This window comes from Symphodus melops, assembly GCF_947650265.1.
Source record: "Symphodus melops genome assembly, chromosome: 12".
NCBI lineage: Eukaryota > Metazoa > Chordata > Actinopteri > Labriformes > Labridae > Symphodus > Symphodus melops.
This window is the reverse complement of record NC_136702.1, coordinates 8,824,700-8,839,709: the sequence shown is the minus strand read 5'-3', so window position 1 is coordinate 8,839,709 and position 15,010 is coordinate 8,824,700. Positions and strand designations below refer to the sequence as shown.

Here is a 15,010-nt window from a genome sequence, read left to right as displayed (position 1 = left end):
CCACTTTACAATGTTATTTACCAGATATCAAGACAGTCTGATGTAGACTTTCAAAATAAAAGTGGTTATTATTATTATTATTATTATTATTATTATTATTAAATAATTGATAGTTACAATAATCAAATTGTAAAGTCAGTGTGAGTGATCGTAGTCTCTACAGTCATTGTTCCTTTCATTTGTTCTGCTACAAAAATGATTCAAAACTAGTTTAGTCACTTTTGAAGTGACTAAACTGGAGATTCTATTTTACCTTATTTAACCAGGCATGTATTGATAACTCAGCTGTGTTGTCACATGATATACAGTTAATTGTGTGCTCTATGAGTGATCAAAGGCACTTAGACATTTATAGGAATTCAGTAGCAACAAAATGTATTCGACATGGATAATTTCAAAAAGGTGTTTAATGTAAAAATCATGAAACAAAATGACACCTTATTTTTTTTCTTGTTATTATGTACATCTTGGAATAGTGAAACATTCAAAGATACTTTCTGAGTTTTCACAGAAATGTCAAGATTAATTTCACAGAGCCAGTTTGTGTTCAGATGTCTTTCACAGAGGAGCATTAATTACCATCCATTCTCAGGGGCGGTGATGAAGCCTTCTCACCACCAGATTGTGTAAGTGCCCCCCCTGCTGACCGAGCAGGGAATTATTCAAAATCATTTCTTAGTCCATCAGAATTCCTTGTGGTTCTTATTGGTAGCGAAGATACTGTTTCAATGCACTGGGAAGATGGAGGTCCTGAATCCCATCCAGCCTCTGCTTGCCCACAATCTTCCTGATGTGCAGCCGGCACAGCTGCTTTAGAAGTGACACTCCTGAGTGAGTGTGAGGGGAGAAATAAGGCCATGGTAGAGAGATGTTTGAATTACTAACTGAAAAAAAAAAAAAAGTAATGGCCATGAAAATCCCACACTACTTGGTGAGTTTGGATTCAGTACCTCCTGCCTGTGTCAGCATCTTCTCCACAGGGCTGTTTGGAGCTGTAAGGTCCAGCGGCTGCTTGTTCTCTGAGTTTTTTAGGGAAGCGTTTGCCCCGTGGTCCAGCAGGACAGACACCAGCTCAGGGCTGGATAGACGAGCAGCTATGTGCAGAGGAGAGTCTCCAGACACACGGGTATTTACAGCAGCACCTGAAGAAGAACATTGACAGATTACAGGTCTGATGAAGCATGATGTCTTTACATTATGTACAAGGTCTTATTTATATACTGTAGGGCATAATACGTCGTCTTTTTTGCTAACAGCTTCTTCCTTCTTTGTCAATAAATCTTGTAAAAGAAGACTTGGAGTCACATGTTTTCTTGTGTTACTTATAGAATATTGGAACCTGAAGTATGTTATGCTAAATCATGAAATGCCATGTTAAATGGATTAAGCACTGTAAGATCAAACAAAATGAAGATAGTATGTTTAATGTACATCATGGGTTGGAGTAAGGTCACTTTTAGAAATTGGGCTGGAGATGTACATTTTTTGGCAATATATTTTGAAGAAATCGCTATAAAACTCTGGTATCAGCACAGTTCGTATAGTTTCCTCCCTAACTTTAAATAGTCATTTTCCTGGAGAGTCTATCCAAAAGCATTCTTACCAAGTTCAAGCAGTTTTCTCACAGCACCCAGATGCTGATTGGAGCAAGCAACGTGGAGAGGGGAACCTGATTGGTCGATGAAATGATCCACATCTGCACCGTGCTGAACAAGAGGCTCAATGCACTCTGAGTGACCTAGACAGAGTTACCATAATCATCACAATAAGAAGTGATGCACATGAAAGGTTTGCTTTGAAATCGGCTCAGACTCTCCAGAGAAGAATAAGCAACTCTTTTTTACTTTGAAGCCTGCAACAACACAGCATTTGTATTTATAAATTAAACATTTCCTAGATTTATTCTGTTGTTTTGACACTCTTGTTGCATTTTTTATTGTCTGAACAAACTGGTGCAGCATAGATTATGTGAGCATGTTGCAGCAGAAGGTGAGCTCTGACCTTTTGCTGCCGCCCTGTGGAGCGGAGAGCCGGTCAGGCTGTTCCCCCTGGGAGACGCTCCATGTTTAAGAAGCAGCGATACACAGGTCACATGACCCTTTGCACAAGCTTCTGACAGAGGAGTTTGGCCATCCAATGTGGACATGTTAACCTGTCATGGGAAGATATAGATTTCAGAATGTTCACCCAGAAGCTTCTCCAAAAAAACTTTGAATCACAAGAATTTATTTATAGAGCAAAAAGTCTTCAATGGATTTTTTTTTCATATACAAAACAATATAAACTACCATGTTTCAAAAAAGGTTTGTACGCTGAGAGAAAATGGAAATAAAAATGGAATGTGATGAATTTCAAAACATTTAAACTCCAAATTTGATTAAAACCATTACCAAAAAAAAAAAAGTATCAAATGTGGAAATTGAGAAATGGCATTGCTTTTCAGAATTTTATATTCAAATTTTAAATTTCATGCCAAAAAAAAAATAAAAAAAGTTGGGACAGTGGTAATTAAAGAGTAAAGAAGTTGTGAATACTAATCAAAAATTGTTTGGTGCATTATGAAAACGTGAACTACAACAAAGGAAAACCCAATCACCAGCCAAATCCTAAATCGAGAAACATTACACTTTCATCAATACAGCAATAAGTCTCCTCAGTTCCCAAATGCTTAAAGGGTTTTGTTAAATGAGGTGACACAACATAGTGGTACACAAGAGTCTGTCTCAACTATTTTTAAATGTGTTTCAGGCTTCTAATTCAAAATGGGCATATACATTTCCAAAAAGAAGCAATCTCATTTTCAACACCTGACATGTTGTCTCTGTGCTATTTTCTCTGCAGATCTGCTTTCAAACATGCATTCCATTAAAGCAGGCCGAGAGTTTAAACTTTGTACTCGCAGAATAACGTTGTTGCATGCATGGTTGTGTCTGTGTGGAATTTTTTTCCGAGTTTTTCTTGGTTAATCTCTCACTAAAAACTTAAACTGAACAATAATTCACACGGTTGTACCTTCACAACCCCACAATACAGAGTTTGTTTGTTTGTTTGTTTGTTTGTTTGTTTGTTTGTTTTTCACAGAAAGACACACGAATTGGGATTAGGTTGAATTCAGTTACATTTACATAAAACTAGCCAAACTAGATCCTAATATCTCACTCACGTTTGCCCCGTTCTCCATCAGAAGCTTTGCACAAGCCACGTTGCCTTGCATGCAGGCTCCATGGAGGGGAGACACCTGGTCCAGAGTGCTCAGGTTAACGCATGAACCCTGTGAACAAATAGCAATGACATTTAATTGAGGCACCGTAGATATACTTCAGCAGAATATCTCTAAATTAAATACACAAAACAACCCAAGTCAAGGGTTTCTCTTAAGCAGTCATTGTCTCAAGAAGCTGGTTTAAGAAAAGTGGATATGCATGTTGTTATAATGGTTAAATATTCACTTAATCTAGCATTGAAACTCCTGTGAAAGCTTACCTGAGCAATAAGCCTTTGTAGAGCAACGAGGCGTCCGTTAAAGGCAGCATCGTGAATCGGAGACCAGTCAGATTCAACCTCTAGGTGTCCATAGATGAATACATTTGTATCATAAATACGCATTTGAACAACACAGTAAATGTTTAAGCGTTAAAAAACATTCCCCAGTTGCAGTGTGAGCAGCAACTTACCACTCATTAAAGGGTTGGAGAAGAACACAGGAACTCCTCTCTGACATGTATTGTCTCGCAGAGTCTCTTTCTGTCCAGCAGCCATACTACTTCACTGGTGTAAAAGAGTTGTTGGTTTAAACTCTCGAATACTTTTTCCTCATTTTTGGTTGTTGTTGCTGAAATAATGCAACACATCAGAAAACATCTGAAAGCCGTTTGATCCTCATCTGTTTTCATTGTATTTGTGGCAGTTCAAAGCTGTGATGTCACTTCCTCTTATACAAAGGTCTCTGCCATCCAGGAAACAGGCTGGTTGAGTTTGCGCACAACCAATGAAAGCGGAGTGGGTGGATGTAGAGAGTCTGTCAAGCAGGTCTCTGTGTAATCTGATACTGGATATCCACACCCATCCCCTACAGACAGAGCAGGGTGGCGTTTTGGGATGGAATTTGTAAATTTGGCACATCATGACTTCCTTCATTTAAAATGTAAACATGTTGAAATCTTCCTTTCTGTGCATGATAAATGGTGATGTGTCAGTGCTTTTTAAATGACTGATGATTCAGCAAAGTGTAGGATTGTACAAACTGTTCCTTGTGACCAACAGTAAATACTGTTATACCAAACATAATTCAAAAGGTGGAGAAAATTTAAATTTGACTTAAACATTGAAACAAAATGAATCTCCAAGCAAACAAATTACATTTGAAGTTCTTACATGTATCACAGAAGTGTTTTTTTTTTTTTTTTTTAAATCACAAATCTATCACACTGTACATTAAATCGGTAAACTGATATTGTTACAAAACTTTATGACAAAATTAGCATCCTTTATCAATTGTTAACAAAACTGAACCTAAAAAATATCTTGGCTTAAGTAAGTGATGTGAATGGGAAGCTGACAAAATCAGTCAGATCTGATCTGTGAATTCACTGAAGAGAACAACCTGAAATAAAAGTTCACAAAACATCAGCCTCTTGATAATAAACTCAAGCCAGATCCACACTGAGCTTGTGTCATTGAAAAACCCCTTCAGGTATTTATCTGATCTGTAGTGTTTTGAGTGCTTTAACCTGATTTAGTTCTCACCAGCAGATGTCAGCAGCAGGAAGCAGGCGTTCAGACAGTGAGTCAATACAAACTATGCTCCAAAGGGAGCCTTGACTCTCCGGCAGCAGAAACTCAACTCACCCTGCAAATTGACTTTGTGTCTTGTCAGAGAAGGTGCGCATGGATTAGAATGCCATTGTCCAAACTCAAAGAATGATCTCGCTGTTGTGCTAAATAATAAAAAGGCCTTGATGACTTCTTTGAAAATAAATCTATTTCAAATGTCCAGCTGTTTTCTCAGATCTTTGTCTATTGAGTCAGATCCAGCTGCTGCAGTGACCTTTTTGAATAACGAAACGATGGGCGTCGCTTGAAAAAGGGAAATATGTCAATAATAGGCTCTTGAGCATGCAAAAAAAATACGCTTACATTATCTAAATGCTAATATTGTTATCATATACCTCAGGATTGGACCAACTTAAGTTTCCCATTTCTGTATAAGCATGAAACAAATTTGTCTAGTCTTAGTTGCACAAATTTGACCTTTTTTCACGACTCTTATTTTAAAACACAAATGTTCGGAAATCATCTCATATCTAATTCCGTCAAAACAAAATGAATTATTTAATTTGGTTCTTTACATGATTTCTTAGGAGAAATCCAAGTATGTTCACACATAAGTATGACCAACACAAAGCAAAGCATGAACATTTTCAACAGGTCAGCGGTCAAACTTTTTTCATGATGGGATAAAGCTGTTGTGGATATCACTATAGATTATATGATACTACTAATTTTTGATTTACATGGTTGAGTTTTGAAAATATGATTTCTGAACTTATGACTTATTAACTTGTGATGTTTTTCAAACCATAAGGTTACTGACCTCCATTGCACCAACTTTCTTTATGTTGAGTTTGTAATGAATTCTGAATTGAATTTTTGTTCCAGAGAAAATATTCCCCAAGTAGTAGAATAGAGAATGTGGCCTGAAACAATAAATGTTATCATTATGATATATATTTATAAACGAGAGACTGCATGGCAGTTACACCAGACATAAATCACCATATTAAGTATGCAGTAGCATACACATAATTTAAGTCCAAACTCACACTTCATCACACAACAGTGCTTTGTGGGTCTCTTGCATTGTGGTTCAGTTAAGCTACAGCTGCAAGGATTAAAAAGAAGCACATGATGACTCAGCCCCGTGATTTCTTACAGAGTTGAGTCCAATCATTTCCTCTCCCTTTTCTTGTCTTTTTCTTTTTTTCCCCCCCCCCTGGCACCGTATCCCACTTCTTTTTTCCCTTTCCTTCTTCTGTTTTTCCTCTTCTCCCTGTCTCCAGTCTGTCATGGCATCCCCGCGGCTGGAGACTTTCTGCTGCCCAAACAGAGACGCTGCGTCCGAGTTTGTGGTCACTTTCCAGCCCACCTTGTTCGGGGCTCTGAGTCTAGGCAGCGCGAGCCTCAGCTTAATTTTTGCCATTTTACAAATTTTGCCAAAACGCAAAGGATACAGAAGACTGGGACAATATCCTCTGCCCAGGCCTACCTCTTCATCCCGGATTCTCCTCATCGTCAGCGTATGTGACATACTGGGATGTGCAGGTAAGGAGAAAACGACTTCATATATTTGTTTAAGCAGCACATGGAGACAACGTGGTGTTGCCCTCTGTATGTGGGACGAATTAGGGAAATGTGTTGTTCTTAACCCTTTATAGCCTTTTGGCCTGCTTGATCAAAACCATCAGAGCTGAGAGAAACTGTCTCACTAAATTCTTCAGCCACTGCGCAATTGAAAAAGAAGCTTTCAATGTCTTTCGAAGTGGGTTACAAAACAAAAGATGGATCATGATCTCTCATGTGAGTAATGGCATGACTCATAACAACTGCGAACGTTTTATTTCATGGTCTGCCTGGATTTGAATGCAGCACACTTCTTTAATATTTACACTAGGCCTACATTTTACCATTATCTGACCTCTTCTTATCACTTTGCAGTCTCTACTTAGGGATATGTAGTTTTTTTTTTTATTCCTGCAAACTAACAGCTTGGACTCATCAGTTAAAAAACACAATAAAGCTTTCAATTTGCATTACACTATTTTTGGAGCACTCCTAATATTTCCATTAATAGTGAGGTTGAAGAGGTTTTTTTTTGGTGGGGGCAATTTGTACCACAACTTTAAGGAGTCCCGACTTAATCTAATGAATTACCACACTCAGTAATTCTGAATGTAATTATTTATTCCAACTTTCACATCGGCTGCTTCTTGTTGTTGTTGTTTTATTTTTTTATTTTTTTGGGGGGGGGGTTTCAGCTTTAATCCATTTTTAACTTGCTCCCCTTCATCAGCAGGTGTACTGTCTTATCTTCTCATTAAAGGCCATGTGTTGTTTTTCCTCCTGCAGGCATCATTGTGCGTTCATCTGTCTGGCTGGGCCTGCCAAACATCATCAAAGAAATCTCTGTAACTAACAACACTGATGTCTGGCCAGAGGTCTTTTGTGTTGGCAGTGCAGTAAGTATGATGCTCTGACAAAGCTTCACCTTTGTCCACAATAAGCCTTTTGTGTGTGAACCCACAACTGTAAAGTCTAAGTATGGATTTATGTTTGACTGATGACCTGAAAATGTAACCACACAGGAAAACAAACAAACCCACTCTGTTTCAAGTTATCATTCATGATCCCTGAAAATCCTGATTCTTTGGTTAAAAGTGATGATTTGTTTAAATGCATGACAAACAGGGACAGCGCACGCAACAAATAACTTCAAAACAAGGCAGCTTGTTATTCAGCAACATTTACTGTCCCTGCGACCCTTTTCTGAAAAAAAAAATACATTTTTTGTCTTACAGCTGTGGATCCAGTTGTTTTTCAGCGCTTCATTTTGGTGGACCTTTTGTTACGCTGTCGACGTCTTCTTAGTGGTAAAAACATCAGCAGGAATCAGGTGCTTTGAACACCCACTTCTTATTCACAACAATAAATGTATACCTTAATATCCTTGTGTTCACAAAGCTTTAAACGGGAGTGGTGAATGTAATTTACAATAGCAGTGTGAATTTACTGTGGATTAAATGTTTCCTCTGTTCCTACTCCATTTGAACACAGCCTTGAATTGGTTTGAGTTTGGTTAACTTTTGCTGCACCATGTGGTCTGAGATTTCTTTATAATCTGATTTTTTTAAGTCCAACTTTTTTTGCTTCAAAAGGCTCACAATATGTTTCCCTCCCCCCTCGGCTGTGTAGTGCATTTGTTTTCGGCACACACAAAAGACACAGAGCTGCAGCATGTGTTGTGAGCTCGGTCTCATGACTCGTTTCTTTTCCCTATCAGCACCATTATCCTCTACCACATGATTACGTGGGGTCTGGCTGTGCTGCTGTGTGTTGAAGGAGTGGCCATGCTGTACTACCCGTCCATCTCTGAGTAAGACTTTCTACCCTACTCCAATCTTTTACCATTTGCTGGTCTTATCAGGAAATTCGTAAGATGACAGAATTGTGTTTAATGCTGTGAGGCTATGTTTCCCAATGCTAAATTATTTTTTGTTGTTGTGTTTTTTTGTTTTTTTTGTGCAGTTGTGAACAAGGCCTCGAGCACGCCATCCCCCATTATGTCACCACATATGCCCCGATGTTGCTTGTCCTTGTAGCCAATCCGATCTTCTTTAACCGGACCATATCTGCAGGTCAGCCCCCCTCCCCCCCCGGACCCCCTGTGAAATTATCTGTAACAGATACATGTGTGCTATAATAATCTCTTCTCTCATCCTTCAATTCTAGTTACATCTTTACTAAAAGGACGACAAGGAATTTACACAGAAAATGAGAGACGGCTGGCCAATGAGATCACGATACGCTTCTTTAAAATAATGCTGGTGTTCTTTATTTGGTAAGTTCTCATTCTTAAAGACAAATATTTGAAGAAACATTACATCATTTGGAAGCCCCTTCATTTTGAATTTATTTTCAGGAGTTGATGAGAAGGTTCATACCGCTGCCATGAAACTTCTCATCAGAAGATTCATCTCTGTCTCCTAGACAAACATGTGCGCCCGTTACGTCCAAAAGCAGATTTTTAAAGAGACGTAAACATGGTTCTGTCTCTCAGTGAGGCATGTGTGAGTTCTGACTGAGATATTTTTTAAAGTTGCCTCGTTCCAAGATCTATGCTCGCTCAATAAAACACAGGGAGCTCTCAAATTTGTCCTCAAATGAAAATTCAGTCAACAATCAGGTCTTTGAATACTCTTAAGATTGTCTCATCCCTCGATCTCAGCTCAGAAAAAGATGAGATAAGTGTGATGAGATAAGCTCAGATCTATGAATGAGTCTTAAATTCATCTCAGTGTGATGTATTCAGTAGAAAACCACTAGGTCTATGTCTTATCAGATAAATATTATCATCATCATCAATCATAAGACTAATTGGATTCATTTGTGAGATTCACGACACCCACAGCCTCCATACACGGGGCGCGCGCACAAACCACTGTTCCACCAGCCCCCGCTAGTTTACTTTTTAAGCAGAGATGATAAAGCATGTTATTTATTCAAACCAATCAGTGAATTCATCTTGCCTATTTTGTTGTTGTTTACAGATGTAAATTAAAAACCTAGTTCTGGACAATCGCAACATAATTTGACTATACCGCCTTGACTTCTGCCTGAGAAAACCCTGAAACTTTTAGTGGTGCTCCATTTTTAACAAAACAAAACAAAACATACACAACAAAAATAAGATGAGGATTGTGTATTTCTTATATTGGTCTATTGAAATTCTCTTGAGCCAAAAATGACACCAAGATAAGCTTGCTCATTTCAGTATCATTTGTCTCTTTTTGTCAATTTAATCAAGCTCAAATGACAAAAGGCTGATCCTTTTTTCCGTATTATTTCATCTCATGAGACAAGAACGAGCTATCGATTTTTTGCGTATGGGAGAGGAAGGGCTTGTTTGACAATACATTTTCACAATAAATTTCTGCCACCAGCAAAACTCTACAGCACACTAATAATCATTGTAATTATTGTTCATTATAATTTGTGTAAACAGCATGGTGTTAAAACATTAGTTTGGGGTTCTATGGGTTTGTTTTAATCCAGACTTGTCTCTCGGGCTGGATTAGTGCAGTGACAACAAAACGGTGTATCACGCCAAGAAATAATGGAGCTCAAAGCCTCCTATAAAACCACATTATGTTCACTGATTATGCTGCTTCTTTAAAAGACTATAATTCAGACTTCATCTTCTCAACTACAAAACATGCATTTCCGCCCCATTCTTTATTTTGATTTTGTTCCACGTGCTGTTAAGATTGTGTATAGGTTCTCAGGCATCCAGGTCATGAGCTTATTATCACACATTTACCATGTGCTGTCAACTTTTAGAAATCTGCAAAGTAACTTCAAAACGTTAAGCTAAGAAAAACATCAACCCCTACCAAGGTATTAGTAAGAGTAAGATGTGCACTGCCTGGGAATCGAACCCAGGTCACAAGAATGGGAATCTTGCATGATACCACTACACTAGCAGTGCTGGACATTCTGTGTTTGTCGATAAACTGTTTCCAAACATATATTTCACAGAATTGAGAACCATCAGGTTTTGATAGTATATGAAATTCAACTAAAATAATCATGCATCAGCCTTCTGTTCACTTAAAATAGACAGAAAACACGTCTGAGTTGTTGATGCTCAGCAGTTTGGTTGTTAAAGAATTAATTGTGATGTATAGTGACGTGTAATTTGACATAAAATGACTATTTTCCACGATATTAAGAAAACAACGGTGTTTGCAGGTTGCACATTATACACAGTCACTTGTGCTGTGATGTCATTTTTGCAGTAATGTGACTCTCACATGGCAAACTCATGAAAGCTTCTGTGCGCCGATTCTCGATAGAGGTCAATGAATGAACGATTGTTTTCTACCGCAAGATTAACTTCATGAGACGTGGAATTTTATGTTATTCATGTCTTTTTTTCTTTTTTTTCTCTGTGGTGAAAATATGTGCCCTTTTAAAGCCTCATTGTTTTCCTGACTTTTTAGCTGGGTTCCAAACATCATCAATGAATGCCTCCTCTTCTACCTGGAGGTGCAAGCAGACATCAGCGACAATAAATTCAGGAATATCAGAAACGCAGCCCTCATTACATGGTTTATCATGGTGAGTTAAAACAATGGAAACATCTTTTATAACTTTCATTTTATTGAAGTGCAAAATCTTGAACTCCTTTGTCTTTTCACTGTTTCAGGGGATTCTGAACCCCATGCAAGCTTTCCTCAACACCCTGGCTTTCCATGGCTGGACGGGCTTTGATGTCGACCTCAGCCTGCAGAGGAGGAGGGAGCTCGCCTGGGACTCGGTTTCTACTTCGGCTCCTAACGCGGCGGGCCACAACCCCATGGTGGGAACCACTCTGCTCTACCAGAGTCACATCCAGGAAGCCAAAAAAAGCCTGATGGGTAACGGACAGCACAACTCCGACGCCATCAGTGTCCTCTCAGAAGGTAATCCGGCTTTCAGTGGCAGTAACAGCTCGCCTGTCTATCAGGGCTGGTGAAGCTCTAAAGCTGAAACAAAACTTATCACACTGGAGTGCATCTTGAAAGAATTATAGCATAGCATATGCTGGGAAAAATGCTCAAACTGTCCAAAGACATATTTGTTTGTAGCTAAGGTGTTTTTTTTGTTTTGTTTTGTTGTTGTTTGTTTGTTTTTTACTTATTTTTGATTAAAAAACACAAGTGCCAAAGCTCTGAAGACACTAAGTTAAAGCTCGCTGTGATTAGTCTCATTAAAATAGTCTCATTAGTCTCATTAATATATATATGGATGCAATAATGATTCATATCATGTTCAGTAACATCTTGCAGAATTATCTGATGGATTGGATGGTGTGTTGAATACCACATAAGTGTAAAATTGCACCACACAAAATAGTTATTTTAGTTAATAATAGATTCATGTCCAAACCCACAGTGGCAGAGCAGGATTTTTTTTATTCTGTGTAACTCAGTAATAAGAGAATGTCTGACCTCATTGGTTGAGGCTTCAGCTTGGATACTGATAAACCACTTCCAATTATTCTGTACCATTTTTGACACGTTAACTCTGATGATGAACAAGGTCAAGGAGTTGAGTCTATTCGCTTCACCAACCACGCTTTAACTTTGTGCAATCTAATACCAAAGTGATGAAAGAATTATAAAGTGTAGTATTTCTCACTTTTTTTAAAAAAACAAACCTTTTAGCTTTATTAGAATACATGGTTAAACTTAGAGACCATTTTGGACTTTGTTATTGTGTTGTCTCAGTGTTCCTGATAGATTGACAGTATAAATGTAGGGGACATTTTAGGAACATGTTTTAGTATTTCTGGTAAATGTACGATGGATTGCAGGAATCTTGTAGTAAACATTTTAAGAGTACCTCATAGAACTGTCTTCTGATGTACATCAACCACCCACGAACATCAGTTTATATCCTCTTTCATAACACTGAGTAATTGATGTGTTTTTCACAGCTTGCATTTTGTCAAGTAAGGCAAAGTAAAAACATAAATATTCATAGTTATGGCGACTGAATTCCATTCTGCTCATAGTGGTCGCAATGTTCTTACCTGTGCTTTTCTTCAAAGAAACCTAAAAACTGCTGCATTGAAAACTCATTTTTGGTACTAATAAATGTATTTTGGGATGGTTTTGTAAAACATTTGAAATCTCTTTCTTTTTTACATTTTATATGTACATTATGAAGATCATGTACAAAGGCTATAATTCCATTTTATTCTGTAACCAGTGTATCTAATATGACACGTTTTTAAAAAATAAAGTAAATCTTGCAAAGGATTTATGTATTTTTTTTTCCATTTATTTTATAGCCTTGACACCATTTTTGGTCGAATGCAGATGTCAATTAAAAACAGATATGGCTCGCTTTTAAAATGCACTGGATGAATGCATTTGCAAATGTGTACTTAAATTCCCAAAATACATTTTATCGTTGCACATGTATAGGATATATCTACAGTTTAAACATCGCAATGGTGTCAAGTAATCCTCCCTCATTTTCTCTTGCTAGGTTCAGAGTCTAGTACAGTTGAAATCCACATTTCCGGCGAGCTGCGAGACTATGAGGATGTAGACGCAGACGGAGAATCCTTGGAGAACTCTGTGAAGCACTAGCTGAGGGGGATCAACAGCATGCCTCCCTCTACTTTTCCCAGTGTGAACTTTTCCTTTTAGTTCCTTTTGTCAGATCGTCTCCTCTTAGCTTCTGCTTCCCTGTTGAGATATCCTCTGACATTAATTGGTCATGAGATTTCATTAGTTGCTGTGATAGAATCAGTGTAATTCTTGATTAAAAGCATTTTATTCCTTCTTAAGCTTTTTTTAAAATCCTTCTCCGCTGGCGCACAGTGTAGCGTTAGATTCAACACCCATCGTCTGTACAGCAGCTTTTTTCAACCAGACGGCAGAACAAATGGAACATTGTCTCATGAGTAACTTACAGGCTGAACTTTTAAAGCACCGTAAGTGTTTGAAGGCCCCACCTGGCAGATTCACTGTTATAAATATGCACTAGTGTCTTGTTGTGATCATTAAACTCTGAAAGCACAACAGAAGCTAATAAGCTCTTCAGTTATTCTTTTTTTTTGGAAGTTTATGTATCTCCAACAGCCCATGTTGTATTTTGCACAATTTATTTTATACTATATTAAACGTCCAAAATGTTTCTTAAAGTTTTGTTGTTGACATTTTCTTATTGTTTTCTGAGTGGCTGCAGACGAGTGCATTTTGACCTTAACCTCCCCAATCGCTGACAAAATGATTCCTGGGTGAAGGAAAACACAGACTGCATGGTTTCTGATATCAAAATAGAGTGATTTATTTGAGACACTGAATGACTTCAACGTTTTGTCTTGGAAACAAGTCACCAAACCCTGATCAGGGTGAGCGAGAGATAGTAGCTGTCACAGCACTTCTTCCATACTGGGCCCCTCAGCATGCCAAAAAATGGCCACCAACCCCCCCCCCCCCCCAGCCCTATTCTCAGTCTGACACAGACAATAATGGCTCTCGAATGAAGAAGTCAGAAAAAAAAAACAAATCACCCATCAACATCCAAATGTGACATTAAAAAAAGAGGGGGGAAAACACAAAAATAAAACATTGGCCCTTCACTTTCAGCAAAATCTGAACATGTACTAAATCCACTGTTTCAAAAAAGTGCACTTCACGTCGCTTCAGCAGAAGTCAACTGAAAAGGAAAGGGGACCAAAAACATAAAGGCAAATCAAAGCTGTGGAGAGTTGATTTCAAATCTTCACCACGAGATCTTGCTAAGCAGAGGAAGGCCATTTTTTTTTTTTTTTTTTTGCTAAAGCTCAGCCTATAACACGACAGGCTTTTTGATTTGTGACCAGATCTGATCAGCTGGCACCACACGAGAGGGCTTAAGACCAAACCTCGCCCTCTTTCTTTCTTTTTTCTCCTTTGTAGGATCTGGACTTATGTTTGCTCCAAATATTCAAGACACTGTTCAGAGGAAAATCCACAGATGTTTGAAGCTGGAATTGTTCCACAGCTCTGTTAAGTTAAAGCAGAAAGACTGGCGATTCTCTCTCCCGTATTATTTCACCTGCTAAATTCTGAATGCTGATAATGAGGTGCACGTTTCTTCCATTTTTCAGGGATCAATTGTAAAAAAGCAAAGTTACCCAACACATAAACCATCAATGTATTTTGTGACTCACAGAAAAAGAACAAAAAAAGAAAGCTTTGATGATTGGCCATGTTGAAATGACTGAATTAAAAGAAGCTGGTGAGACATGCACTTGGTTTAAAAAGCGTTCTTGTCCGGGTTATCAGTGAAGATGTGACAGCTCTAGTCATAAATGAGCCCCTACAGGATTGCCATAAAGTGTACTGTATATAAACATATACACAGTATATAAGTCTGTGTATTAATCTAATTTACATATCTTTACATTCTTAAAATTTACATCCAAAAAAGGGGAGAATATTCTCTTCGTAAACCGCACCTCTCACATCGTGCCCGTCAAACGACGATCTGTAATCTCAGGTGAACTAAGCGGTTTAGTTTGGGAGGTCAGAGTCTTGGCAGGTTTTCCTCGAGTTGACCTGATGTTTAACGGGGAAGAACAACGTCTCAGCGGCACATTCAGCTTTCACTTTCATCATCTGTAGAAAATAGACCCCACCCCTCCCCCACAAAAAAACTCCAAGAAGTACTCTTGAATCCACTGAGAAGAAGCCAA

At 38.2% G+C, this 15,010-nt stretch overlaps 2 protein-coding genes across 2 annotated transcripts; one reads left to right on the top strand and one right to left on the bottom strand.

Moving 5' to 3' along the window:
* Positions 1–387: 387 nt before the first annotated feature.
* Positions 388–4,095, bottom strand: LOC306833130 (ankyrin repeat and SOCS box protein 9-like). The gene is made up of 7 exons (XM_079358219.1): positions 3,675–4,095; positions 3,484–3,563; positions 3,164–3,271; positions 2,002–2,152; positions 1,604–1,738; positions 951–1,142; positions 388–827 (listed from the first exon to the last, which is right to left on the bottom strand). The coding sequence occupies exons 1-7, from the start codon at positions 3,757–3,759 to the stop codon at positions 703–705; spliced, it is 876 nt and encodes a 291-aa protein (XP_079214345.1). The 5' UTR covers positions 3,760–4,095; the 3' UTR covers positions 388–702.
* Positions 4,096–5,692: 1,597 nt separating this feature from the next.
* Positions 5,693–14,956, top strand: gpr143 (G protein-coupled receptor 143). The gene is made up of 9 exons (XM_079358169.1): positions 5,693–6,321; positions 7,126–7,235; positions 7,575–7,669; positions 8,057–8,149; positions 8,302–8,411; positions 8,506–8,614; positions 10,776–10,893; positions 10,982–11,237; positions 12,811–14,956. The coding sequence occupies exons 1-9, from the start codon at positions 6,066–6,068 to the stop codon at positions 12,912–12,914; spliced, it is 1,251 nt and encodes a 416-aa protein (XP_079214295.1). The 5' UTR covers positions 5,693–6,065; the 3' UTR covers positions 12,915–14,956.
* The last annotated feature ends 54 nt before the right edge of the window (positions 14,957–15,010 follow it).

Coding starts and splice junctions, on each gene's coding strand:
- LOC306833130 (XM_079358219.1), bottom strand. CDS start 3,759: ATGGCTGCTGGACAGAAAGAGACTCTGCGAGACAATACATGTCAGAGA. Junction 3,564..3,674: donor CTCCAACCCTTTAATGAGTG/GTAAGTTGCTGC, acceptor ATGGACACCTAG/AGGTTGAATCTGACTGGTCT. Junction 828..950: donor GATGCTGACACAGGCAGGAG/GTACTGAATCCA, acceptor ACACTCACTCAG/GAGTGTCACTTCTAAAGCAG.
- gpr143 (XM_079358169.1), top strand. CDS start 6,066: ATGGCATCCCCGCGGCTGGAGACTTTCTGCTGCCCAAACAGAGACGCT. Junction 8,615..10,775: donor ATGCTGGTGTTCTTTATTTG/GTAAGTTCTCAT, acceptor CTGACTTTTTAG/CTGGGTTCCAAACATCATCA. Junction 11,238..12,810: donor CATCAGTGTCCTCTCAGAAG/GTAATCCGGCTT, acceptor TTCTCTTGCTAG/GTTCAGAGTCTAGTACAGTT.